Source organism: Symphalangus syndactylus, chromosome 4, assembly GCF_028878055.3.
Source record: "Symphalangus syndactylus isolate Jambi chromosome 4, NHGRI_mSymSyn1-v2.1_pri, whole genome shotgun sequence".
Lineage (NCBI taxonomy): Eukaryota > Metazoa > Chordata > Mammalia > Primates > Hylobatidae > Symphalangus > Symphalangus syndactylus.
The window spans coordinates 100,019,511-100,047,415 of NC_072426.2; the positions used below are offsets into that span (position 1 = coordinate 100,019,511).

Sequence of the window (27,905 nt, forward strand, 5' to 3'; positions counted from 1 at the left end):
CTCTACCTAAAAATACAAAAATTAGCCGGGCATAGTGGCACATGCCTGTAATCCCAGCTACTGGGGAGGCTGAGGCAGGAGAATTGCTTGAACCTAAGAGGTAGAGGCTGCAGTGAGCCAATATCGCGCGACTGCACTCCAGCCTGGGTGACAGAGTGAGATTCTGCCTCAAAAAAACAAAAAACAAACAAAAACAACAACAAAAAAACCAAAAAGCAAAACTAGGTAGTGAGAGCCATACAGCTAAAACTATAATTCCCCTCCTCACATATCTTCAGTAAATGGCATTGGAGAAGGATTACGTTGTTTAATGCTATAGCTACAATTTAAGTGAAATGTTTTTGGTGTTAGTATTTCTCTGGACCACTTATTACTGCCTCTCTTGTCTGGTCCTTTATGCTCTCACTTCTAGTTGGTGACACACCTAGAACAGGTCTGAGAACTTACTGCTTTACCCTACATAATACTGCCATTCAGAGCCTGAGAATCTTTTCTCTGCTACTGCATTTTTCTCCTTTTGCTCCCTGTACTCAGGAGTGTGTGTCATAGGGCAGGCCGAGTTTCAGTTAGCTCCTAATGTGGATATTGGAAACCCCACCTGCCTGCCAAGTCCTTTTGGCTGTGAGCAAAGTGGAGGCTTGGTACTTGTCATTCCTTTGCAGCAGTTGAGCTGAAGGAATGCTGCATGGCTTGCTGGAAGTTGCTTAGTGGCCTTGAGTGCGGTGTGTATGAAGGTGTGTGTAGAAAGATGAGGGTCTTATAGTCTGTGTAGGAGATATGGGTTCTTTTCTGGTGTCATGTTAATCATCAGGCAGTATTTATTGACTGCCTCATTATGACTAGCACTGTAATAGGAGCTTTTGGAATAGAATAATAAAATATATAATTGATTCATAGTTTAATAGTCAAACATTTCTAGCTCTGCCACTTACCAGTGTTGAATTGGGCAAGTTAATGTCTTTAAGCCTCTCTTTACTTTTCTGTAAAATGGAACTATTAATAGCTATCTGATAGGACTGTTGTGAATATTAAATAAAGGACATAAGTATCATGTTTAGCACATACCTGACTGTAGTTACTATTTCATTTCATGTAGTCATATTATGACAGATACGATCTAAAACAGAGAGTAATAAAAATAGAGAATAATGTGACAGTAGATTGTATAATCAAATACTTTAATTGTGACATGTAGATTATAAATAGTCTGGGAATTTACAGAAGGGAAGGAACAGTCTTATGCAACCATTTAATATTCCTGTACCTCAGTTTTTCCACTGGACATGCTGTAGACAATGCTAGGTGATCTCCCAGAGAATGATTAAGATGTTAAAGCATTTTTGCGTTTTTAGGTGGTGCATATGATGGTGAGAAGGAAGGGAGAATGAGGAATTGTTGATCTTGGCAAATTTAACACTTAACATTTAAAAATTTTTCCTTATGCAGATGGACATGGCAGCCTTATAGGAAAACTTAAAGCTGGAGATGTGGTGATTTCCTTCCAGGGAACATACTTGCTTTGGTATTACTCTCTGTTGCCTCACTGGCATTTTAATTAGTTGAAAACTAAAGTTGGTCAATGGATTGCCTCTGATCGTGAGCCCTTGGATATAATCTGGAGATTAAGTGATTTGTAACCCAAATTATCTCTCTGATCCTCTGGCAAAAATCAAACAAACAAACAGGGCAGGAGAAGATTTAGTTCTCTTGGACTGCATGTTAAGGACATGTGGTTTACTCACCATCAGTGTTTCACTGGATGGAACATCTTTACTGAGAACAGATCTTAGACTGCTAACATGGCCTTCCCAGCTTTAAGCAGGTTTTCAAAAGCATGTTCATGGAAAACACCTTTTAAAAAGTGCTTTATTCACAATGTCCAAAAGAAACTGTTTCAGTTCCTAGTTTGTGTGTGCTTACTTGGTGATTTGTTTTGTGTTAGCCTGATACTGGAAAGTTTGTATTTGGTTTTTATTTCTATCCAGATCAACTTTCTTCTGCTTCAAGAAAATTTCAGAGAATTTTTCCCCTGAAAGTAAAGCTGTTCTTGCCTTTTTTTCCATCTCTTTAGTTTGGGTGTCTCTCTCTTTTTTTTTCTTTTTTTCTTTTTTTTTTGGCATTGTTTGCCAAGGTTTCAAGTTTATAGTGAGAGGTGAGGCAACGTTGATCTTGGCAGAACAGTCCAAAGCCAGTAGAGTCATTAAGTGACGCAAGCTTTTGATTTTTTTTATTTCTGTTAAAGCTCTCTGACACAGCTGGCTATTCTAGTCCCAGAAGAAAGAGGAGAGACTTGCTGAAGATCTGGATGGGACAATAGAAGTTTGGGGCACATTAAAAAGAAGCAGCAAGAACATCAACAAAAACCTCAGATGATTCAAACAGGCTTCTTCTTGGCTTTGTGGAACCTTTTGCAGTTGCTCAGAATTTGAGTTTTTGCTTCAGAGGATGATGAGACAAGGCAATAGAGGGCGAGGAGGATTATGTTGGATTCTTGCTTATCTGTCTGCCTCTCCTTCCAGTTGGAAAAATCTTCAGTCCATAAGAAGCATTATCAAAAAGCCTGAAGAACACATCTTACCCTGATCCTGGATGCTGTTGGAGTTGAGAATTACATCCACTTCACTAGGACTTTATGGAGACTGTTCAAGAAAAATAGAAGGAAGCAATACTTAAGGATTTCTCTGTTTGCATTAGTCCTGTGCCATGTTACATTTTGGAGATTGTTTGGAACAAGTGAGGGAGGGCTCTGTCATCTTGATCTAGGAGGATACCTGAGTCCCTTGACTACACAGATATTTGGAAGGTGGTAAACTCAAAATCTTCCAAAATAAATTGACTAAATTCTGGATTCCCTTTCCTTTTAGAACTTTAGCAGACAGAAATTCCTGCCAAAAAGGCACAAATCCTTCTCCGTTTTTTTTTTTCAGGCTAAATGTGAACAATAATGTCTTGGAAGAGAAATTATTTTTCAGGGGGTCGTGGTAGTGTACAAGGGATGTTTGCACCTCGAAGCTCAACCTCCATAGCCCCCAGCAAAGGCCTCAGCAATGAGCCAGGGCAAAACAGCTGCTTCCTCAACAGTGCCCTGCAGGTAAGGGTAATTTCTTTATTTTTGGTGAACTTTGACTTTTAATTGCTGATGCTGTATTTCTGATAACTCTTTTTAAATAAAATGCTTGATAGTCTCTGTTTGAGGTTAGTAACCTGAGATAATTTTTACATTTATCTGTGTGATCTTTGGCAGGTCACTTTATCTCTTTTAATCTCAATTATCTCATTTGTAAAAAAGAGGGATTAATAATGGTAAGAGAAATAATAATAACTGTAACTACTATTATTTACATGCCTAAAGGGAGGTAAATGGACCAGGTGATCTTTCAGATGGAGTCTTGCTCTGTCGCCCAGGCTGGAGTGCAGTGGCGCGATCTTGGCTCACTGCAACCTCCACCTCCCGGGTTCAAGTGATTCTCTTGCCTCAGCCTCCCGAGTAGCTGGGACTACAGGCTACAGGCACCCACCACCACGCCCGGCTAATTTGTGTGTTTTTAGTAGAGACAGGGTTTCACCATATTGGCCAGGCTTGTCTCGAACTCCTGACCTTGTGATCCACCTGCCTTGGCCTCCCAAAGTGCTGGGATTACAGGCATGAGCCACTGCGCCTGGCCTATCTTTCTATTTATCAACTTTTTTTCCTGAACAGTCTCTACCAGTTCCTATTTTTCTTTTTCTTTTTTTTTTTTTCTTTGACAATCTCACTCTATTGCCCAGGCTGGAGTATAGTGGCCCAATCACAGCTCCTGCAGCCTTGACCTCCAGGGCTCAGGTGATCCTACTGCCTCAGTCTCCTGAGTAGCTGGGACCATGGGTGATCTCAGCTCACTGCAACCTCTGCCTCTTAGGTTCAAGCAATTCTCATGCCTCAGCCACCCAAGTAGGTGGAATTACAGGTGTGCATCACCACACCCAGCTAATTTTTGTATTTTTAGTGGAGACAGGGTTTTACCATGTTGGGCAGGCTGGTCTTGAACTCCTAGCCTCAAGTGATCCACCTGCCTCAGCCTCCCAAAGTGCTGGGATTACAGGCGTCTGGCCTGTTTTCTGTTTCTCCTTTTGGGAGCAAGGTGTGTTATCCTTGTTGCTTTTCTCTAGTATAGAAGCAAAATTCTTTCCAAAAGTCAAAGACTTTCAGGTATGTTAATCTCGTCTCTTAATATTCAGGCTTTTGGCCCATGTATTGAATGGAGTCTAGTCTTTGTCCAACTTATCTCCTCCCTTTGAGCTCTCCTGTTTTGGCTCATAACTAGTGTCTAGTCAGATACACTTGAACAGAGCTAGGGGAAAGTAAATTCCCTTAAGGTGATTATCTACCCTACATTTTCACTTTCACTGTTGCTTGCCACTTGACTGATCTTAGAATCCCAAAGCTTTCTGTCTGCTCTGCCCAGTCACACCCATAGCATGTTAAGTTCATCCCCCTTGGCCTAACTTTCAAGTAATTACTTTCTCTTCTTTTCTGCTCTTCAGTGTAAAAGTAAATGAAATTTGCCACCCAAGATAATTATACTTGGGTAAAATATTAGCTTGACTCCTCAGATGTTATGAGAAAATGGGTTGCTATGAGAGAAGACAAGATATTTAGTATAAAGAACAGTGGTCTTGAGCATTAGGAGGAGACCTGGGTTCTAGTTTTAGCCATTCTGTAGACTAGTCTTGTGACTTTGTACAGGTAATAGTGTCTGAGTTTCCTCATTCATAATACAAGAATGTTGCCAAGCTTATCTAGGTAATAAAAGTTTCATGCTCTTTCTCAGTTTTTATTTATTTATTTTTGAGACAGAGTCTCACTCTGTCGCCCAGGCTTGAGTGCAGTGGTGGGATCTCAGCTCACTGCCACCTCCGCCTCTTGGGTTCAAGCGATTCTCCTGCCTTAGCCTCCTGAGTAGCTGGGATTACAGGCCGTGCGCCACTGCACCGGGCTAATTTTTGTACTTTTAGTAGAGATGGGGTTTCGCCATGTTGGCTGGACTGGTCTTGAACTCCTGACCTCAGGTAATCTGCCCACCTCGGCCTCCCAAAGTGCTGGGCTTACAGGCGTGAGCCACTGCGCCCAGCCTCTTTCTCAGTTTTTAAGTTTTTATTTGAAAACAATAAAAAAAAATTCTGCGCTGGTAAGCCTATAGAAAAAATTTAAGTGCTTTCCCTAATTATTACCCAAATTTCATGTAGTTAGGTGGAGTTGGTTAGGTTTTTGTCCTGGATGATGCATATTAGTTTTCTTTCTTCATTTCTTTCTTTTTTTTTGGAGCCAGAGGTCTCACTCTGTTGCCAAGGCTAGAGTGCACTGGTGTAATCATAGCTCACTGCAGCCTTAACATCCTGGGCTCAAGCAATCCTCCCACCTCAGCCTCCCTAGTTAGCTAGGACTACAGACACATGCTACCACACGTGGCTAATTTTTTTTTTTTAATTGTTTGTGGAGAGAGGGTCTTACTATAATTGCCTAGGCTGGTCTTGAACTCCTGGGCTCCAATGATCCTCCTGCGTTGTCCTCCCAAAGTTCTGGGATTATAGGCATGAGCCACCACACCTGGCCACATATTAGTTTTTTTAGTTACTTTTTATCCTGATAATACTTTTGTGATTTAGAAGCAGGCAAAATAAGGCATTGATATAAATGTGTTTGTTTACCCGTGTCTTGGCCATAGTCCCATTTTTGTGATTTTTTTTTTCTGTGTGGTCTATTTATATTGTCAGTTGAAATAATACTATTTATGATTTTCCATTCTAATTTCCAGTGCCATATACAATACATAATATATATATACACATACATATTTCTGTATCCATACTTAATGATTGAGGCATTGATGGTTTTAGAGTCCCTATTATAATCATGTTCCATGTTGAAAATAATTGTTGTTATGAGCTAATATTCTAACTTTCGGTTTCAAAGCTGTGTTTGCCACAGATGAGTTGAACCTATTATATTTGCTATAAAAAGATGTTATTTACTTGGGAGCACAGCCAGTTTCAAAGAACTTTTACAGTATGTATCTTGAGACATATAAGTAAGAAGAAGCTCCAGAGGTGTGCTGTCATCTGGGGCTCCAGAAATTATGCTTTTTCATATATTATGACATTAAATGTTTTCCTAGCAAGGGGGAGCTTCCTAAGGCATTATGCTATATACTACGTCATTTCTTTTTTAACTAAAAATTGCAGTTTATTCAGATTTCTTTAGTTTTTACCTGGTGTCCTTTCCTGGCCCAAGATTTCATCCAGGATACCACATTTAGATTTACTTGTCATGTCTTCTTAGGCTCCTCTTAGCTGTGACATTTTCTCAGAATGTTTATGTTTTTGATAATCTTTGACAGTTTTGGGGTGTACTGATCAAGTATTTTTTTGGATATCCCCCTTCCCCTATTGGAATTTGTCTAATGCATTTCTCATGATTAGACTAGGGTAATAGGTTTTGGGGAGGAAGACCACAAAAGTATAGTGCCATTCTCAACACATCACATCAAGAGTATATACTATAACATGATTTATCACTGTTAATATCATATTTTTTTCCCATTTCAACAAAAGCATAAAAATCATTATTTTTTACCCTATTGACTTAAGGAGATCACACTTCTCTAAGAAATGTCTGAAAATTGAGAGTTCTAACAAAGATAAAATTCCACACTACAGCTCACATTTCTACAGTTCACATTTCTTTTTTTTTTTCTGATCATTTTATTTTTTATTTTTAATTTTTTTTTCACACAAAACAATAAACATTTTCTAAAAGTACGTACAAACAAAAAGATGCATATCAAACATATTAGGAAGGTTGCACATGGGAAGGCAGGGAATAGAAATGGGGGGTGGGAATTAAAGAAAATAAATGAGAGAGGGACTTTGTATGGATCAATGATAATAACTCAATCCTCTATTTGACAAAAAAGAAGGAGAAGGAAGAGGAAGAAAAAGAAAGTGGGATAAAGGATCAGAAAGGGAGGAAAATAGAAAAAATTAGAGTATGACTCCAGGGCAGACCTGTTTTGTTGTCGCTGGGTTGGTTGGTTGGTTTGTCAGTTGTATTTTTCATATGTTTCGCCATGTTGGCCAGGCTGGTCTCGAACTCCTAGCCTCAAGTGATCAACACGCCTCGGCTTTCCAGAGTACTGGGACTACAGGCGTGAGCCACCATGTCCAGCCCCCACATTGCTTCTGGCCTCTGTGGTAGACCTCCCAGACGGGGTGGCTGGGCAGAGGCGCTCCTCACTTCCCAGACGGGGCGGCCGGGCAGAGGCGCTCCTCACATCCCAGAAGGGGCGGCCGGGCAGAGGCGCTCCTCACATCCCAGAAGGGGCGGCCGGGCAGAGGCGCTCCTCACTTCCCAGACGGGGCGGCCGCGCAGAGGCGCTCCTCACTTCCCAGACGGGGCGGCCGGGCAGAGGCGCTCCTCACTTCCCAGACGGGGCGGCCGCGCAGAGGCGCTCCTCACTTCCCAGACGGGGCGGCCGGGTAGAGGCGCTCCTCACTTCTTCCCAGACTGGGCGGCCGGGCAGAGGCGCTCCTCACTTCTTCCCAGATGGGGCGGCCGGGCAGAGGCGCTCCTCACTTCCCAGACGGGGCGGCCGCGCAGAGGCGCTCCTCACTTCCCAGACGGGGCGGCCGGGTAGAGGCGCTCCTCACTTCTTCCCAGACTGGGCGGCCGGGCAGAGGCGCTCCTCACTTCTTCCCAGATGGGGCGGCCGGGCAGAGGCGCTCCTCACTTCCCAGACGGGGTGGCCGGGCAGAGGCTGCAATCCCAGCACCCTGGGAAGCCAAGTGGGAGGCGGAGGCTGCAGCAAGTCAAGACCACGCCACTGCACTCCAGTCCGGGCAACACCGAGCACCGAGTGAGCGAGCCTCCGTCTGCAGTCCCAGCACCTCGGGAGGCTGAGGCGGGCAGACCACTGGAGGTCAGGAGCTGGAGACCAGGCTGGCCGACATGGTGAAACCGCGCCTCCAGCCAAAGGAGAAAAACCAGGGAGGGGTGGTGGCGCGCGCCGGCAATCTCAGGCAGCCCGCAGGCCAGGGCAGGAGCATCACGGGAGCCGGAGGCAGGGAGTGGGCAGCGAGCGGAGTGGACTCCAGCCTGGGCCACAGAGGGAAGAAAAGAAAGAAAGGAAGGAAGGAAGGGAGGGAGGGAGGGAGGAAGGGTTCACATTTCTAATATAAGTTTTAAAATATTCTGTCTTTTCTTGTGTGAATCATTAATATAAATCCTTATTCTTCAGCTTTAACCCATAAATTTCCTCTTCAGGATCATATTTGATGTATGTCATGTCATATTTTAACTGTATTACCTTCACTTTACATTCAAATTAATATCTTTCCCAGAATGTGACCATTTATTTTTCTTGTTAGATACCTCACCTTTTTTCACATTTGTTTTAATATACTAGAATGAAGTTTTCTTTTGGGAATAAAGACATCTTCTGCAGTCATTACCTATGTTTGCTTGAACTCTTTACTTTAAAATTAAATGGTGGCTTTTTATAGAGTAATGAAATATTTTCCTTGTCTCATCAGGTTTTGTGGCACTTGGATATCTTCCGACGTAGCTTTAGGCAGCTTACAACTCACAAGTGCATGGGAGATTCCTGCATCTTTTGCGCTCTCAAGGTAAGTACTTCCAATTAGTTTCTTCTCACTACCATTGGGCGGCCAAATGGTCAATATCAAGGTGGTTTGGTTAATCAGGATGATGCCAAATAATTTGTTACTGAATTATCTACCTGTGGTTTAGTGCAAAAATGGATATGATTGGTTTGCTTGCTTCAAAGAATTAGTACTTGGCTTAGGTAGTCTCTTTTACTGAACCTTCTTTGCTTATGCAGCTCTGTTTGATGTGATAGAATACTATGCAAGTATGCTTCTCCCTTTTTTTTTTTTTGAGATGGAGTCTCACTGTCACCCAGTCTGGAGTGCACTGGTGCGATCTCAGCTCACTGCAACCTCCGCCTCCTGGGTTCAAGCCATTCTCCTGTCTCAGCCTCCTGAGTAGCTGGGATTATAGGCGTGTGCCACCATACTTGATTAATTTTTGTATTTTTAGTAGAGACGGGGTTTCGCCGTGTTGGCCAGGCTGGTCTCAAACTCCTGACTTCAGGTGATCCGCCTGCCTCGGCCTCCTAAAGCGCTGGGATTACAGGCGTGAGCCATTGCGCCCAGCCTGCTTCTACTTTGAGTGTTTATTTGAAAAGCTAATTCTAAATTTTCATTTTAAAAGAAGATGCAACTAGGTGTTTTTAACGTAATTAATTTTGTTAAAGCTAAATTTAGCAATAAACTCTTCCTATTGATAAATGCCAGTACAACGGGTGAGGTGGCACGTGTCTGTAATCCCAGCCTTTGGGAGGTCAAGGTGGGAGGATTGCTTGAGCTTAAAAGTTAAAAGCTGCAGTTCTGATCACACCACTGCACTCCAGCCTGGGCGACACAGTGAGACCCTGGCTCAAAAAAAAAAAAAAGAAAAAAAGAAAAAAGAAAGAAAAAGGAAAAGAGAATAATGCCAGTACTAAAATTTTTCTATTCCCTAGTTTCCCATTACCACACTTAAATGATTCTTTTATACCAGTTCTCTACCCCATGTATTGTTTAGTTTTAAGTTTTTCATTTCTGTTTTTTTTCTTCCCCACCTGTTTCCAAGTTTTTCATTTCTGAATAAAATGAAACCAGAGATTTCTTTAGAGCAAAGAAGATGGCCTAAGGTGAGAGATTTCTGACTTAGAGATTTTAGGTATGTTGCTAAAGGGAAAGAGCTATGATGTGTAAAGGGCCAATTCTGTTGCTTTCTCTGTTTCTCCAACATGTAGTTTCCCTATAGTTTCTTAGTCCAGATATATAATGGATTATATAGATGAGTCTGTCTGATTTCTGAGTAAGCTTCCACAGTCATTTTTGGTCTCATAAAGTCTGAATTCTTGGTTTGTTACAGGGATGTTTGGATGTGATCGTTATATGTTTAATTTATAATAGTTGCTTTTACATCCTGAAATAGGAATTGTGACCGAAAACTTTAGGAGATTTTCCCAGTTATATTAATTATTTGCAATAACTGCCTCAAAATTTTTTTTGACCAGTATTACTATGGAGGGTGTTTTTTTTTTTTGGGGGGGGAGATGAAATCTTGCTATGTTGCCCAGGCTAGTCTTGAACTCCTGGGCTCAAGAGATCCTGGGCTCAAGAGTAGGCTGGGATTACAGGCTCATGCCACCACACCCAACTCACTTTAGAGTTTTAAGCCCATGATAGGCAGATTTTTTTTTCTTTCTTTTTTTTTTTTTTTTTTTTTGAGACGGATTTTCACTCTTGTTGCCCAGGCTGGAGTGCAATGGCGCGGTCTTGGCTCACCACAACCTCTGCCTCCCTGGTTCAAGCGATTCTTCTGCCTCAACCTCCCGAGTAGCAGGGATTACAGGAGCCTGCCACCACGCCCAGCTAATTTTTGTATTTTTAGTAGAGACAGGGTCTCACTGACTTCAGGTGATGCCCGCCTCGGCCTCCCAAAGTGCTGGGATTACAGGCGTGAGCCATCATGCCCAGCTGGAACCATTATAACTTGTAACAAAATATAGAATATAAATTATTGGTTTATTGGGGAGTTCAAATATGAATTTTAATAAAACCAAATCTTTTACAAGTTGAATATAACATTTCTTACTGTGCCCATTTAGACAGGGATCCATCCAAAGGGCATTTTATCTGGTTTTCTGAAAGATACATGAAGTATCTAATTTTAGATAAACAAGAAATACAGCAGTCCCGTGGTTAGTAGTCCAAAGGAAGTCTGATTCATGGCATTAGAGCCATGCTAGGGAGAAAACAACAATGACAAAAAAAGTCATTCAGAAAGGGAGAGAAAAACAAAAAAACAAAACGTGTTTGGGGATACTTACTAGGGAAATGTGAATCCTGGAGAAGTCCCTAGTAGAAGAACTCTCTGACACTGGAAACTCTTGTCTGTACCAAGAAGGGATGAGAGCACTTATATGACCTCTGATAGTCCTTTGACTAGTCGGGACTGTGCTATACTCTTCATTGATCTGGGTGGGACTCTGGAGAACTGGCTGCCACACTCTTGTTATATTTCATTTTCCTGAGGGACAAACTGTTACTTAGTATAAATCAGTATCATTATACCAGAAAGATGAAGAAAACCAACCACTAGACTTACCCTCTGAGACACACAAGTACCGAAGGGAAATTGTCAATTTGTTGGGCAGAGGAAGTATTTTGGGACTCTTTCAGAGAGACAGTTGCTTGTGGTGGATAGATAAATGGGGATGTATTTATCAAAGGCTATATTTTGGGTCTTCATAACTCTGGGGATGTGTTAGAATTCTGGTACTTTCCTCATTACATCACTGCCTGATCTAACCAAGAGATTTATTTTCCTACACTGCCTCATTTGTTGTGTTGGGAGTGTATTAAAAGTTTGATTTTTTTTCCCCTAAGTGCTTTTCAGTTCCTCAGTGCTATATAGATGTTAAACAATTAGGCTTAGTTTGAACACACTTCACGTTTTAGATGGCGTTGTTTCTATTCTTTTAATTATTGTATACTTGATTTGAAAATTATAGACTTGTAATGCAGATAGACTAATTTGGAAGTGTGGATGAGCTGAACTTGATTTTAGTAGTTAAGAAGTTTAAATTGTTAGAATAGCCAGTTTTCAAGAGCTATTCCCTCATGCAGGATGGAGGGCTTCATTTTCTGAGAGAAGGGAAAGGATGATAAACATATGAAGGAGTAAACTTGAAATGAGCCATCAGCACCTGTGTCCTCCTGTACGATGTCTCTTTTGTTCCCCACTTTAAAACTACTTTTATAGGGCTGGGAGCAGTGGCTATGCCTGTAATCCCAGTGCTTTGGGAGGCTAAGATGGGAGGATTGCTTGAAGCCAGCAATGTGAGACCAGCCTAGGCAACATAGCAAGACCCCATCTTTACAAAGAAAAAAAAATTAGTGGGACATGGTCACACATACCTGTAGACTCAGCTACTCTGGAGGCTGAAGTGGGAGGATCACTTGAGCCCAGGAGTTCAACACTGAAGTGAGCTATGATTGTGCCGCTACACTCCAGCCAGGGTGATAGAACAAGATCCTGTCTCTAAAAAAATAAAAAATAAAAATATTTTTATTGAAAATAATATAATTCATCATTGAACTAGATTCTAGTCATTGTAAATAAGAAAACCAAAGATATAAAGATTATAAAGGATCAAAGTTGCCATTATTTGCAGATGATATGACTGTTACAAAAAAACTCAATCTACTGATAAGTCAGAAGCAGCAATGAGAGAGTATAGTGGGTTGTCGCATCAAGGCATAACATTCAGTTCTGTTTCTTTTTTTCTTTGAGATGGAGTTTCACTCTTGTTGCACAGACTGGAGTGCAATGGCGCAATCTCAGCTCACTGCAACCTCTGCCTGCCAGGTTCAAGTGATTCTCCTGCCTCAGCCTCTCGAGTAGCTGGGATTACAGGCACCTGCTACCACGCCCAGCAAATTTTTTGTATTTTTAGTAGAGCTGGGGTTTCACCATGTTGGCCAGGCTGGTCCCGAACTCCTGACCTTAGGTGATCCACCTGCCTCGGCCTCCGAAAGTGCTGGGATTACAGGTGTGAGCCACTGCATCCAGCCCAGGACTGTTTCTATAGCTGGCAACAAACAGAAAATGCAATTTAAAAAGCATTTTATAATAGCAACAAAGTATATGCAGTAAATATGAATAAATCTTACAAAAATGGTATGAGACATTTGTGTAAAACCACAGAAATCCAGTATAACGAGTAATCAAAGTCAACACCCTTGCAATAACTCTTCAAGTCAAAATAGAAAATTGCCAGTACCGGCAGGATGTGGTGGCTCACGCCTGTAATCTCAGCACTTTGGGAGGCTGAGGCAGGTGGATCACCTGAGGTAAGGAGTTCAAGACCAGCCTGGCCAACATGGCAAAACCCTATCTCTATTAAAAATACAAAAAATTAGCCAGGTGTGGTGGTGCATGCTTGTAATCTCAGCTACTCAGGAGGCTGAGGTATGAGAATCACTTGAACCCGGGAAGCAGAAGTTGCAGTGAGCCAGGATCGTGCCACTGCATTCCAGCCTGGGTGACAGGGCAAAACTCTGTCTCAAAACAAAACAAAACAAAAAAAGAAAATTGCCAGTACCATATACATTCTCCTCCCTTTTTTCTCAATCAGATCTCTTTTCTCCCAGGGAACTTCCTAATATTTGTGGTAATCATTTCCTTGTTGTTGTTGTTGTTTTTGACAGAGTCTCACTGTGTCGCCCAGGCTGGAATGCAGTGGCATGATCTCGGCTCACTGCAACCTCCGCCTCCTGGGTTCAAGTGATTCTCCTGCTGCAACCTCCCAAGTAGGTGGGATTACAGGTGTACGTCACCATGCCCAGCTAATTTTTGTATTTTTAGTAGAGATGGGATTTCACTATGTTGGCCAGGCTGGTCTCAAACTCTTTTTTTTTTTTTTTTTTTTTTTTTGAGACGGAGTCTCGCTCTGTCACCCAGGCTGGAGTGCAGTGGCGCAATCTCGGCTCACTGCAAGCTCCGCCTCCCGGGTTCACGCCATTCTCCCGCCTCAGCCTCTGCGAGTAGCTGGGACTACAGGCGCCAGCCACCGCGCCCGGCTAATTTTTTGTATTTTTAGTAGAGACGGGGTTTCACCGTGGTCTCGATCTCCTGACCTCGTGATCCGCCCGCCTCGGCCTCCCAAAGTGCTGGGATTACAAGCGTGAGCCACCGCGCCCGGCCTGGTCTCAAACTCTTGACGTTGTGATCCACCCGCCTCGGCCCACAAAGTGCTGGGATTACAGGCGTGAGCCACCGCGCCTGGCCCATTTCCTTGTTTTATCTGATGTTTTACTATCTATATATTTATTCTTAATCTAATTTTAAAATTATCTGTTTTTGAGACTTCATTGTAAATGGAATCATTGTATGTAAATTTTGTGTGTGTTTCTTAGCAATATGTTTATAAGAGCATCTACATTGTTGTGTGTAGGTCTAGTTCATTTTCATTACTGTATGGTATTTCTTTTTCTTTCTTTTTTTTTTTTTTTTTTTTTTTTGAGACGGAGTTTCATTCTTGTTGCCCAGGCTAGAGTGCAATGGTGCGATCTCAGCTTACTGCAACCTCCGCCTCCCGGGTTCAAGTGATTCTTCTGCCTCATCCTCCCGAGTAGCTGGGATTACAGGCATGCGCCACCACGCCCGGCTAATTTTTGTATTTTTAGTAGAGACAGGGTTTCTCCATGTTGGTCGGGCTAGTCTCGAACTCCTGACCTCAGGTGATCTGCCCTCCTCGGCCTCCCAAAATGCTAGGATTACAGGCATGAGCCACTGTGCCTGGCCTTGATATTTCTTTGTGTAAATAAATCACTGTTGGTGATCTCTTCTACCAGATGACTACCAACATGACTACCAACTACCAAATGTTGGTAGTCATTTGGATTGTTTCCAGTTTTTTATTTTTATGAAGAGTATTACTAAGAACATTTTTGTACATGTTTACCTATGTGTACACATTTCTTTTGTACACATGCCCAGGACTGGAATTACTAGATCATAGAATATGTATGTCTTCAACTTTTTTAGATAATGCCATTTATTTTCCAATGTGGTGGTACTCATGTATACTCTGATCAGTAGGCTTATTTTGGAAGTTGAGAAAAGACAGTTCTGAAATTTACATAACAAACAGGGAAAAATAGGACACTACTGAAAAGTAACAGCAGAGTGAGTGACTTCAGAGTAGGTAGGCTAAGTCATTTTATTTATTTATTTGAAATAGGATCTTGTTCTGTTGCCCAGGCTGGGGTATAGTGGAGCTATTATGATTCACTGCATCCTCGACCTCCTGGGCTCAAGGAATCCTCTTGCCTCCACCTCCCGAGTAGCTGGGACCACAGGCAGGTGCTACCATGTCTGGCTGATTTTTAAATTTTTGGTAGAGATGGGTTCTCACTATGTTGCCTAGGCTGGTTTTGAACTCCTGGGCTCAAGCAATCCTTTCACTCTGGCTTCCCAAAGTGCTGGGATTACAGGCATGAACTACCATTCCTGGCCCAGTTATACTGTGGTAATAAACAACCATAAAATCCCTGTGACTAATATACCAAATATTTATTTCTCATTCACTAAAGATAAGTAGGGATACTACTGATTATATCACTTAGGTACCAAAGCTACAATCATATTGAGTATTATTATTTTTTAGAGACAGTATCTCGCTCTGTCACCCATCCTGGAGTACACTGGTACCAGTCATAGCTCACTGCAGCCTCAGTTTCCTGGGGTCAAGCAATTCTGTGCCTCAGCCTCCCAAGTAGCTAGGACTATAGATGTGTGCCACCATGCCCAACTCTTTTTTTTTTTTTTTTTTTGTAGAGATGAGGCCTTGCTATGTTACCCAAGGCTGGTCTTGAATTCCTGACCTCAAGTCATCTTCCCACCTTGGCCTCTCAAGGTGCTGGCATGAGCCACCATGCTTGACCACCATATAAAATATTAGTTGCTAAGCCAGGGGGAAAAAGGAGCTCTGGAGGGTTTTGCACGGGCAGTTAAATGCTCAGCAGGTCACTTCACTTTTGCTCACAGCTCATTGAAACAGAACTAATCTCGTCCCACAAGGGAACCTGGAACTGTAGTCCTATGGTGATCCTTGAGAGGGGTAAGACCAGAGATATTTGCCAAACAGTATTAATGACTAGCATACTTTACCAGATATCAAGAATTTTAAAACTAATAATTAAGATAATGTGGTATCTACACAGTATGGCAAATAAATCAATGGAACAAAATTTGTAGTTCAGAAATAGTCATATAGGAAACTTGCTACTTGCCCTGTGAATCTAAGGAGAAAACGGATTTTTCAATAAATGGTGTTGAGACAATTAGTTATCCCTATAGGGAAAAGAAAAAAGGAAATTAGTTTCCTATTTCATACCATACGAAAAGTAAGAATTTCAGATATTAAGGACTAAAATGTGACTCACACCTCTAACCTCAGCACTCTGGGAGGCCGAGGTGGGAGGATCGCTTTAGCCTAAGAGTTTGAGACTAGCCTGGGCAACAAAATGAGATCCTGTCTCTATAACAAGTCAAAAATTAGCCAGGCATGGTGGTGCGCACCTGTCGGCCTAGCTACTTGGGAGGCTGAGGCAGGAGGTTTGCTTGAGCCCAGGAGGTCGAGGCTGCAGTGAGCTTTGTTTATGCCTCTATACTCCAGCCTGGGTGACAGAGTGAGACTGTCTCAATTTTTTTTTTTTTTAAGTTTTAGAAGAAAATATGAGAGAGTATCATGACCTCAGGAATAGGGAAGTACTTATTAAATAAGACATGAAAAAAAAGTTAGGAAATTGATAAATTTTACTACAAAAATTCAAAAACTTTCATTCATGTAAAGACTCCATAAAGAATGCAAAGAGACAAGGCTACAAACCTGGAGAAAATATCTTCAACATATATATATATATATATATTTTTTTTTTTGAGACGGAGTCTTGCTGTGTCACTCAGGCTGGAGTGCAGTGGCGCGATCTCGGCTCACTGCAAGCTCTGCCTCCCGGGTTCAGGCCATTCTCCTGCCTCAGCCTCCCGAGGAGCTGGGACTACAGACGCCCGCCAACACGCCCGGCTAATTTTTTGTATTTTTAGTAGAGACAGGGTTTCACCGTGTTAGCCAGGATGGTCTCGATCTCCTGACCTCGTGATCCACCCGCCTCGGCCTCCCAAAGTGCTGGGATTACAGGCTTGAGCCACCGCGCCCGGCCTTCAACATATATATGTAACAAAAGATTAGTATCTAGCATAGAACTCCAGAAAATTCCTATAAAAGATAAATAAAAGGCCGGGTGTGGTGGCTCACGCCTGTAATCCCAGCACTTTGGGAGGCCGAGGCGGGCAGATCACCTGAGGTCGGGAGTTTGAGACTAGCCCGACCAACATAAGAAACCCTGTCTCTGCTAAAAATACAAAACTAGCCGGGCGTAATGGCGCATGCCTGTAATCCCAGTTATTTGGGAGGCGGAGGCAGGAGAATCACTTGAACCTGGAGGGTGGAGGTTGTGGTGAGCTGAGATCGTGCCATTGTATTCCAGCCTGGGCAACAAGAGCAAAACTCCATCTCAATAAGTAAATAAATAAATAAAAGATAAATGAGTCAAGAGAAAAATGGACAAAGCTACAAACAGGCCTTTCTCAGGATAGGAAACCCAAATAACCCCTGAGCATATGAAAAATGCTTGCCCCCTATCTAAGAAATGTAAATTAAGCCATACCCTTCAGGTTGGTAGACATTTAAAAATCTGATAAAATTGTTACTGCCAGGCTGTGGTGGCTCACATCTGTAATCCCAGCACTTTGGGAGGCTGAGGCAGGAGGATCGCTGAGCTCAGGATTTTGAGACCACCATGGACAACAAAGTGAGATCCTGTCTCTACAAAAACATTTTTAAAAATTATCTGGGCATGTTGGTGCGTGCCTGTGGTCCCAGCTACTTGGGAGGCTGAGGTGGGAAGATCACTTGAGCCCAAGAGATTGAGGCTGCAGTGAGCCTTGATTATGCTGCTTCACTCCAGCATGAGTGACAGATAGGGTCTATCTCAAAAAGAGAAAAAAATACAGTGTTACCAAAAATGTGGAATAATGAGAACTTTACATACGTTGCTAGCTGGAATATAAATTGATATCACTACTTAGGAAAACAGTTTATCATTACTTAGTAGAATTGAACTTGCACCATGTAACCACCTCGCAATTCCACCCCTAGAAATACATTGTAGAAAACTTCTTGATACATAATGTGCCAGAAGATATATTTGAGAATGTTCAAAGTAGTATATTTTGAGATTGTAGAAAAATGGAAATAACACATTCCAACTACACTGAGTGGATATAAAAATTATGGTTTATTCCAATAGTAAAACACTATATAGTAATGAAAATGAATTCTGCAGCTGCATGCAACAACTTGGGCTAATCGCATAAAACATCACACTGATTGAAAAAAGCAAGTCATAGAAGACTATATGAATCATGATTCCATTTATATATAAATTAAAACCAGGCAAAACTGAAGAACATATTGTTCAAGGTACACGCATGTGATAAGTCTGTAGAGAAAAAGGAAATGCTTTTCGCAAAATTCAGGATAGTTGTGTTCTGTAGAAGGTGGAGGGTAGATTTCATGTAAGAGTATGTAATCAGTTGGAGAGGCTTAAACTCATGGTTTATTTTTCTATTTCTTAAATTGGGTGGTGGGCACATGGGTGTGTGGGCGTTTATTATTCTTTGGCTATGTATGTGTATATGTTTATTCTCTTTTTGTGTGACTATTTTAATTATAAAATACAGAAAAGCACTGCAACCATTCTAGGAAGCACACTAAAGTGTAAAGAGGAAAGCTGAAAATTGTCTGAATTCTAGCATGGAGATTGTAATTTTTTTTTCTCTCTCTCTCTCTCTTTTTTTTTTTTTTTTTTAATGAGACAGAGATTTGCTCTGTCACCCAGGCTGGAGTGCAGTGGCATGATCTTGGCTCATTGCAACCTCTACCTCCTAGGTTCAAGCAATTCTCGTGCCTCAGCCTCCCGAGTAGCTGGGATTACAGGTGTGTGCCACCACGCCCAGTTAACAGATTGTCATTTCTCTTTATGCTTCCCCTCTGGTCTGTATTTCTGGTATTAAGTCTTTTTGCCCACTGTTTTTGTAAAAAGATTACTTTTTTCCAGATCCCTAAATTGCCCCTCTATCTGTAGTATCTTCCTACTTCATTTGTTTTTAAACCTAAGAATACCCTGGAATGCTATATTGAAGTTAGTATCTTCTCATAATCCTGAAGTAGCTCCCACCTGTTTCTTAAATCACTTAAAAATGCATGATTACAAACGTTTTAAAACTTAATTTTATATTTCTTTCCTTTCCTTCCCTGGGCATTCTCCATTTCAACTATGATAACAGTGCACTTGCTATGTCTACCTCTTAGACATTTCAGATGCCATTCACTTTGTGTGGAGTGTTTTACCTCCCTTTTGCCAAACCACATTCACTTTTCAGAACTCTGCTTCAGAAGTTAGCTTCTTCATGAAGTTTTATTTAAATTTTAATTTTTTTAGGTTAAAAAAAATGGAGACAGGGTCTTGCTATGTTGTCCAGGCTGGCCTTAAACTCCTGGCCTCAAGTGATCCTCCTGCCTTGGCCTCCCAAGCTGCTAGGATTACAGATGTGAGTTACTGTGCCCTGCCCTTCATGAAGTTTTATAAATGCTATCTATCTAGATCTAAGATTGTTTGACTTAACAGTATTTAGCGTGGCTGAATGAATTTTTGGGAAAGTAGCTCAACTCTTTTGGTATTTCTCACAGTGCCTAGTACAGTGCTTGGACCATACTATAAACACTCTACTTTTCTGGGTTTTCTGGGTTGATAGAATCTTTTGGTAGTTCTTGGATTTCTTTTTTTTTTTTTTTTTTTTTTTTTGAGACGGAGTCTCACTCTGTCACTCAGGCTGGAGTGCAATAGCGTGATCTCGGCTCACTGCAACCTCTGCCTCCCGGGTTCAAGCGATTATCCTGCTTCAGTCTCCTGAGTAGCTGGGATTACAGGCACCTGCCATCACGCCTGGCTAATTTTTGTATTTTTTTAGTAGAGACAGGGTTTCACCATATTGGCCAGGCTGGTCTCGAACTACTGACCTTGCGATCTGCCCACCTCGGCCTTCCAAGGTGCTGATATTACAGGCGTGAGCCACCGTACCCGGCCTTCTTGGATTTTATTAAATAGTTATGGAGTTTTTGGTAGTTGCCTTCTGTTTTTCTTCCTGTCTTTTATGATCTTTCTCACTCTTGTCCTATTTGATGGAAAGAGGTTTTCATCCTGTGACTTTTGGTCTCACTTTTTTTTTTTTTTTTTTTGAGATGGAGTCTTGCACTGTCACCCAGGCTGGAATGCAGTGACGCGATCTCGGCTCACTGCAAGCTCCGCCTCCCGGGTTCACGTCATTCTCCTGCCTTGGCCTCCTGAGTAGCTGGGACTACAGGCACCCGCCACCACGCCTGGCTAAATTTTTTTTTTTTTTGTATTTTTAGTAGAGACAGGGTTTCACCATGTTAGCCAGGATGGTCTTTGATCTCCTGACTTCGTGATCCGCCCGCCTCGACCTCTCAAAGTGCTGGGATTACAGGCGTGAGCCACCGTGCCTGGCCTGGTCTCACTTTCTTTTAGTAGGCCTTTCTCATTTGGTAAGGGAAGGGTGAAATACGTGTATATTGTGGGTGAGGCTAGAGTGATGATGGAAAAGACCTGCTGAAAGAAGAAAGCAGGCCTGGGATTCTGTCAGCAAAGCATTTATCTGGTATTCTGTGGTTAAGTTACATGTTATCTTGTGGTGTTTCCAGTATGGGTATAATTTTATATACTTAAATCCCATTTTTTCACTGCTTCCTATTTAGAAATTAGAGGGATGTTTGGTGAGGCTAATAAGAATTCCTTTTTGCTGACTCCTTATGATCTGTTTGCATTCCCTCTTTTTTTTTTTTTTTTTGAAATGGAGTCACTTTGTCACTCAGCCTGAAGTGCAGTGGCACGATCTCAGCTCACTGCAACCTCTGCCTCCCAGGTTCAAGTGATTCTCCTGCCTCTGCCTCCCCAGTAGGTGGTGGCTAATTTTTGTATGTATTTTTAGTAGAGATGTGATTTCATGATGTTGGCCAAGCTGGTCTTGAACTCCTAACCTCAAGCGATCTGCCCTCCTTGGCCTCCCAAACTCTGCTGGGATTACAGGCATGAGTCACCATGCCCAGCCCTGTTTGCATTCTCTAATGTGAAGCTGATATGTAAAATACTTTTTTTTTTTTTTTTTTTGAGATGGAGTCTGGCTCTGTCACCCAGGCTGTAGTGCAGTGGTGTGATCTGGACTCACTGCAACCTCCGCCTCCCAGGTTCAAGTGATTCTCTTGTCTCCACCTCCTGAGTAGCTGGGATTACAGGCACCTGCCACCATGCCCATCTAATTTTTTTTTTTTTGAGATAGAGTTTTGCTCTTATTGCCCAGGCTGGAGTGCAGTGGCACGATCTGGGCTCATTGCAACCTCCACCTCCCAGGTTCAAGTGATTCTCCTGCCTCAGCCTCCCTAGTAGCTGGGATTACAGGCATGTGCCACCATGCCTGGCTAGTTTTGTATTTTTAGTAGAGACAGGGTTTCTCCATGTTGATCAGGCTGGTCTCGAACTCCCGACCTCAGGTGATCTGCCTGCCTTGGCCTCCCAAGGTGCTGGGATTATAGGCAGGTGTGAGTCACCGCGCCCAGCCTACTAATTTTTTGTATTTTTAGTAGAGACAGGGTTTCACCGTGTTGGCCAGGCTGGTCTTGAGCTCCCAACCTCAGGTAATCCACCTGCCTTGGCCTCCCAAAGTGCTGGGATTATAGGCATGAGCAACAATGCCTGGTTGTAAAATTCTTGTTTTGTAGTTTTGTTTTTCAAAGCAGGAAACTCCAAACTTCCTCAATTTGAAATACAGTTAACCCTTGAACAACACGGGTTTGAACTGTGTGGGTCTGTTTATATGTATTTTTTCAATAGATATATTACAAAATTTTTTGAGATTTGTGACAATTTGAAAAAACTCACAAACCATGTAGCCTAGAAATATCAAAAAAATTAAGAAAAAGTTATGTCACAAATGCATAACATATGCAGATAGTAGTCTACGTATTAATATTAATCAAGTATTTATATTATTGGTAAGGCTTCCGGTCAACAGTAGGCTATTAGTAGTTAAGTTTTTGGGATGTCAAAAGTTATACACAAATTTACAACTGTATGAGGTCAGTTCCCCTAACCACTGAGTTGTTCAAGAGTCAGCTTTATAAGGACTTGCCAATTCTGTAAAGTCAGATTTCTTTTATTTGGAGCATAATTATTCACTCTAGGAACCACTGTTAAGGACAAAAGGAAACACTAACATGTTTCTAGATGAATCAGACTAACTTTCCTTTAGTCTGATGTTTAGATGAGGGACTTGCCTTTCCATGTCCGGCTTAAGGATATATATTACTGAGGCCAGGTGCGGTGGTTCATGCCTGTATACAATTTTATACATTTGTATAGTATTGTATACTATAATGTATACTATAATACAATCCCATGCCTGTATACAATTGTGTAGTATTGTATCCAGTACTTATAATCGCTTTGATTTGTACATAGAATTTATGATCCATTTCTTTTGGTTCCTAAAATGTACTGGGTTTTTTCTGTGTTACTTGATACTAAGTCCCTACAGTAAATTCAGCCTCAAAATCTTGCATGCAAGTTACTAATTATGCCTTCACTGAAAATATTTTGTGTCGGTGTGTCATTCTGCTTACTTTGAACCATGATGCCTGTCAATTCTGACTTAAAAATTGAAGACCGGGCGTGGTGGCTCATGCCTGTAATCCCAGCACTTTGTGGGGCCGAAGCGGGCGGATCACGAGGTCAAGAGATCAAGACCATCCTGGCCAACAGGGTGAAACCCCGTCTCTACTAAAAATAAAAAAATCAACTGGGCGTGGTGGTGTGCGCCTGTAGTTCCAGCTACTCGGGAGGCTGAGACAGGGGAATCACTTGAACCCTGGAGGTGAGATTGCAAGTGAGCCGAGATCGAGCCCCTGCACTCCAGCCTGGGCAACAGTGCAAGACTCCATCTCAAAAAAAAAAAAAAAAAAAAGAATAATGGCTCTTTAAATCCTTCTTGAGCTGGTCTTCATGTGGTTAGTCACTGAACCCATCTATTTGATAAATAACCCATTTATTCTCCTTTTGAGAATAAAACTTCCTCACGCCTGTAATCCCAGCACTTTGGGAGGCCAAGGTGGGTGGATCACCTGAGGTCAGGAGTTTGAGACCAGCCTGGCCAACACGGGTTTCAACCTTGGTGTTTCAACGTGGGTTCAACAAGGTTTCAACCTTGTCTCGACTAAAAATACAAAAATTAGCCGGGTGTGGTGGCACACACCTGTAGTCCCAGCTACTTGGGAGGCTGAGGCAGGAGAGTCACTTGAACCCGGGAGGTGGAAGTTGCAGTGAGCTGAGATCGTGCCACTGCACTCCAGCCTGGCGACAGAGTGAGACTCTATCTCAAAAAAAAAAAAAAAAAAATTAGCCAGGTCTGGTGGCTGGCACCTATAGTCCCAGCTATTTGGGAGGCTGAGGCAGGAGAATCACTTGAACCTGGGAGGTGGTGGTTGCAGTGAGCGAGATTGCACCACTGTACTTCTGCCTGGGTGACAGAGCAAGACTCCATCTCAAAAAAAAAAAAAATTGAAGAAGTTTGTGTGCTAATTACCCTGTCCCCTCAAAAGCCCCAAATTTATTCTATCTCATATCACTAAAATATTTTTTCTGACCTAAGTTACTGTTATGCCTATAGCCCAGTGGTCTTATTTATTATTCACAATGAATCTACTCTTACACCACTGGCCCCCAGGGTATGACTTGACTTTGGTGTTGGCTTATTTATTTATCTCTGTTCAGGAGAGGAAATCCGTCCTCTGTATTTAGTGTGCCACAAAGATTTTGTTCTTCCAGGGATTGTACTAGAGGCTTTGCAGTGCCAGGATGTAGGACAGAGTGTTTTTTGTTATAGGCAAAGCAGAATGTGCATTGATTGATTAAATTAAACAAATCTTCTCAATTAGTGATTTTTCTTTTAAGAATGCTAGTATAAGGCATAAAAGTCTGGGAATGGTGCTGGTAGAGGGTGGGTGGGGAGGAAATAGAATTTTGTATATAAGGTATCCTGTAATATCTATATGTGGAGAGCAGTTAGACTGTTCTGATGGGGCAGGAAGGTATGTGTTTTACTCGTAGTCCACTTGTTAATTGGGGGAAATTTGAGAATTCAAGGAATCTCTAGTATTTTTCAAGTTATACCTTATGCCTGTTTCTCTGTTGTGTACTGAAGCATAAGCACAGAGAATAAAATGATATAAGAAATTACTCAGCCCGGGCGCGGTGGCTCATGCCTGTAATCCCAGCACTTTGGGAGGCCGAGACAGGTGGATCGCGAGGTCAGGAGTTCAAGACTAGCCTGGCCAAGATGGTGAAACCCTGTCTCTACTAAAAATACAAAAATTAGCCGGGCATGGTGGCAGGTGCCTGTAATCCCAGCTGCTTGGGAGGCTGAGGCGGAGAATTACATCAACCTGGGAGGTGGAGGTTGCAGCGAGCCGAAATGGTGCCACTGCATGATTGTTGCCTGGGTGAAAGAGGGAGACTCTGTCTCAAAAAAAAAAAAAAAAAAAGAAAAGAAAAGAAAAAAAAAGAAATTACCCATTGTTCATTATTAATCCATTCTTTCTTTTGCAGCTTGTAGAAATGGAAGGTTCTTCATTGTTCTTTAGTCACAGCCACTATCAGAGAAGAGAAAACTCATTATTCTGGACTGATTCTTTAAACCAGGAAATTAGATTTCTAGTATATTCCCTAGAAATTTTAGCTGGTAATAAACAGCTCTCACATAAGGAAGTATATCCTTATGTCTAATCCAAATATCATTTACTTGAGTTTATCTTCATTGTTTTGATCACCTAGGTATGAATATGAGCATATTTGTATGGTCCTTTGATCATCCTTCCCTTAGTTTTAAGTTCCTATTAGGCTGTGACTGGTTTAAATATTCTCAACTAATTTATCCATTGGCAAAACTTGAATAGTATAAAATGAATCCTTCATCTTTTTTTTTAAATTTGGAGTTCAGAATTGTATATGATATTCAAATAGAAGGGTATGACTGCAAGGAAACATATAGTGAATCATCATGATTCTTTCGTTGCCAGAATTTATGGCAGATCCTACAGTTTAGACAATCTCAAAACCTTGTGCATATCCAGAAGGGTCTCCCCTTTCAGTTTTTCCTGTGGGGTAAGTGGTTATGTATTCTCAAAATTTGATTTGAATACTGTTGGTAATTATAAGAGTCTTGCAGTTTTGATCTTGGCAAAAATTGGTAAATTGACTACTGTATTTTATAAAACCTCAACATTAGTTTATTATGTCTCACTAAAAGCAATATCTTTCTGTGGTGAATTTGGCCCATCTCTGTCTCTGTCCATTGTCTTGAAGTCTTGGTGTTCCTGTTTATCTGTGTCTCTTGTCTTTGTGCATATGTGAGTTGCCTCTATTTTGCATAGGTGGTAGCAGGAATGAGTGTGATATGTAGCTTGTGATTGTCTTTAACCTCACCATTGCAAGTCCAAAATATTGTTATGAACAGAATGCAAATAAAGTCTTAAAGTTATGAGGTGATACGGTATTGATAATTGACTTTAATTTAAAGAGACTGGTATAGGATAGGTATGTGCTTTTCTAATCAGAGAGCCCAGAAGGTGGATAATATGGTTAGAGAATCTCAAGGGAGAAACTAGCCAGCTCTTCTCTGCCTTCCCCAAAGTTAGATCAAAAGTTTGTATTAAATTACATATGTGATGATATTAAGACATTAATAACTTTTGGAGTGTGTGTGATAATGATATTATGGTTATTTATTTATTTATTTATTGAGACAGGGTCTTGCTCTGTCACCCAGGCTGAAGTGCAGTGGTGCAATTATAGCTCACTGTAGCCTGGAACTCTTGGGCTTAAATGATCTTCCCACCTCAGCCAACTGTGTAGCTGAAACTACAGGCGTATGCCACTGTACCTAGTTAATTTTTTTTTTTTGTAGAGACAAGGTCTTGCCTTGTTGCCCAGGCTGGACTCAAACTCCTGGCTTTAAGCCATCCTCCCAAAGTGCTGGGATTATAGGCATGAGCTACAGTGCCCAGCCTTATGGTCATGTTTCAGAGAAAGTTTTCATTTTTTAGAGACATATTTTGAAATATTTACAAATGAAAAATGTTTGGCACTTGTTTCAAAATGATCTGAGAGTAAGTTAAGTGGGTGGGTGGTATAGATGAAATAAGATTGGCCACAGGTTGATAATTGTTGAAGTTGAATGATAAAGGGTGTTGATTTAGCTCTTCTATCTACTCTTGTATGTTTGAAATTTTCTACAATAAAATGTTAAAATCCTATGTTATTATTTTTGAGTGCCAAAAGGGTAAAATGTTTTTCCCCTATTAAAAGACAACTTTCAACATTCTTCTGAATACACAAAACCGAGTGAACGTCTCTTTTCCAGTAGTCAGTGATCCTCAAGGACTAGCTCCTTTAACTTACTTACAGAGGGTAGTGTTTACAAAGAAGCCAGACTAGCCAGTTAAGTTCTATGATTCCCAGGAGATGTAGCGAAAGCAGTGATTATGAGAGCCAAAATTGGGGAGTCCAGATCGAGAAGAGAAACCCCAAGAATTGAGTTAATGGCAGGGTGTAAAGTTTGTCACACCTTTGCAGAAGGTATTGCAGGGATGAAGTGGGCTGCCCACTGGAGCACTTTCCAAAGACCTTGAGCTCAAAAAGCACCAAAATTAGTGACAACCTTTCTCCTTAATCCTCACGTTCTCTACTCATGACTTCTTTTAGATATAAGACTGGGAAATCCTGAGAGAGAAAAAAAAACAGCTGTTCCCCACTTAAAGGCAAAGAGTCTGTTTTAGGGGAAAAAATAGTTAAGCAACAGCTGCCTTTGTAGATGCCGAAGCACAAAGATTTTCTGTTTTTATGGCACTTCTATCTTATTTACATGGTTTTTACTAATCCAAATAATTATGTGCTCATGTGGATAGAATTGTTTGCTGCTTAATCAAGAGAGATGGGTGGGGAAGCACCTGCTTTTAGTCATTAAAGTCTTGCTGCTTTTGTACTGCATCCAAGAAACTATTTAACAGACAAAAAGTGATTTGCCTTTTCCTGAGAATGAAAAGGAAAACCTCTTTGGTTTCACCCTGTGAAGAAGAGCAGAGAAAAACTCCAAGGTGGATTTTCTCTACTTGTTGAAATGAAACTATCAGGGACCCCACAGGAAAAGTGATTCTTGGGTTTTGGTTCTTCCTGCCGTTTCTCTCTGCCTGTCATAGAACTCAGCAATTGGAAGAATACCAGTTTTTGTTCCTTATTGGTGCTGCCACCTGTTCTTACTGCTGAACTAAATGTTCTTGGCTTTCTTTGGTGTGAACAGGATCTCCCTCTGGGAAAGGTGGGAGGAGGGTGAAAAAGAGAACGGGAGGAGGCCCATTCCAGTCCCTGTGCTCATGTGAGAGGGACACACAGAGGTTAGTGTGCTGCTCTAACAGAGGGGCTTTGTGCTACAGCTTCTTCCAGAGCTCCACAGATGCATGCTGGGCAGGCTCAGTCAGCTTTACCCCTAATACACTTGCTTCTTCCTAACAATAGCAGAGCAAGACTGACAATAATAATTAAAATAAGAGAATAAAGAAGATGTAGTCAGAGGCCATTCTGAATGCATTCAGATTCTCAGTGTGTATGAGGAAGGCTGCCTGTAATTAAGAGGTGAGAAAAGATTGTATCGTGGAGACGTTGATACCACTGAACTGAGGAGCCAGATCTATTGTTACAGACCCACTCTGGGTACAGTCAGAGCTCTGACCTTAAGATCTTTCCCTTTCTCTACTGAAACCCTTGTTATCTAGGTCATGGGAAATATGCCTCCTTGGAATGGGAGAAACAGAATGGAGAATAGAAAAAAGTGTAGTTCTTCCTACTCAGATCTCAGAGACTGAGGAAGTAGCTCAAGGTAGAAGCACCTGACTCAGATCCCTTCTTTCATCATAGGACAGTGACAGACAGGCTCTTTAGCAACATGAAATGACTCCCAAATAGAATAATAGTAATAATACCTAACATTTAGCACTTATCACACTGACAGAGATTAGTCTAGGATATGTACATTTATATCTTTG

The 27,905-nt window shown here is 41.6% G+C and overlaps 1 protein-coding gene across 44 annotated transcripts in view; it reads left to right on the plus strand.

Moving 5' to 3' along the window:
- USP54 (ubiquitin specific peptidase 54) overlaps positions 1–27,905 on the plus strand; it is a 138,461-nt gene that overhangs the window by 49,930 nt on the left and 60,626 nt on the right. For 8 of the 44 annotated variants that reach the window (XM_055275753.2, XM_063637470.1, XM_063637477.1 and 5 more), the window contains exons 2-3: positions 2,928–3,091; positions 8,569–8,661. In XM_055275753.2, the coding sequence (XP_055131728.1) occupies positions 2,945–3,091; positions 8,569–8,661 (240 nt within the window). In that variant the 5' untranslated portion in view covers positions 2,928–2,944. Of the gene's footprint in view, positions 1–1,548; positions 3,092–8,568; positions 8,662–27,905 lie in introns of those variants that run through there. The other 36 variants (XM_055275748.2, XM_055275749.2, XM_055275750.2 and 33 more) reach the window with 16 other exon arrangements.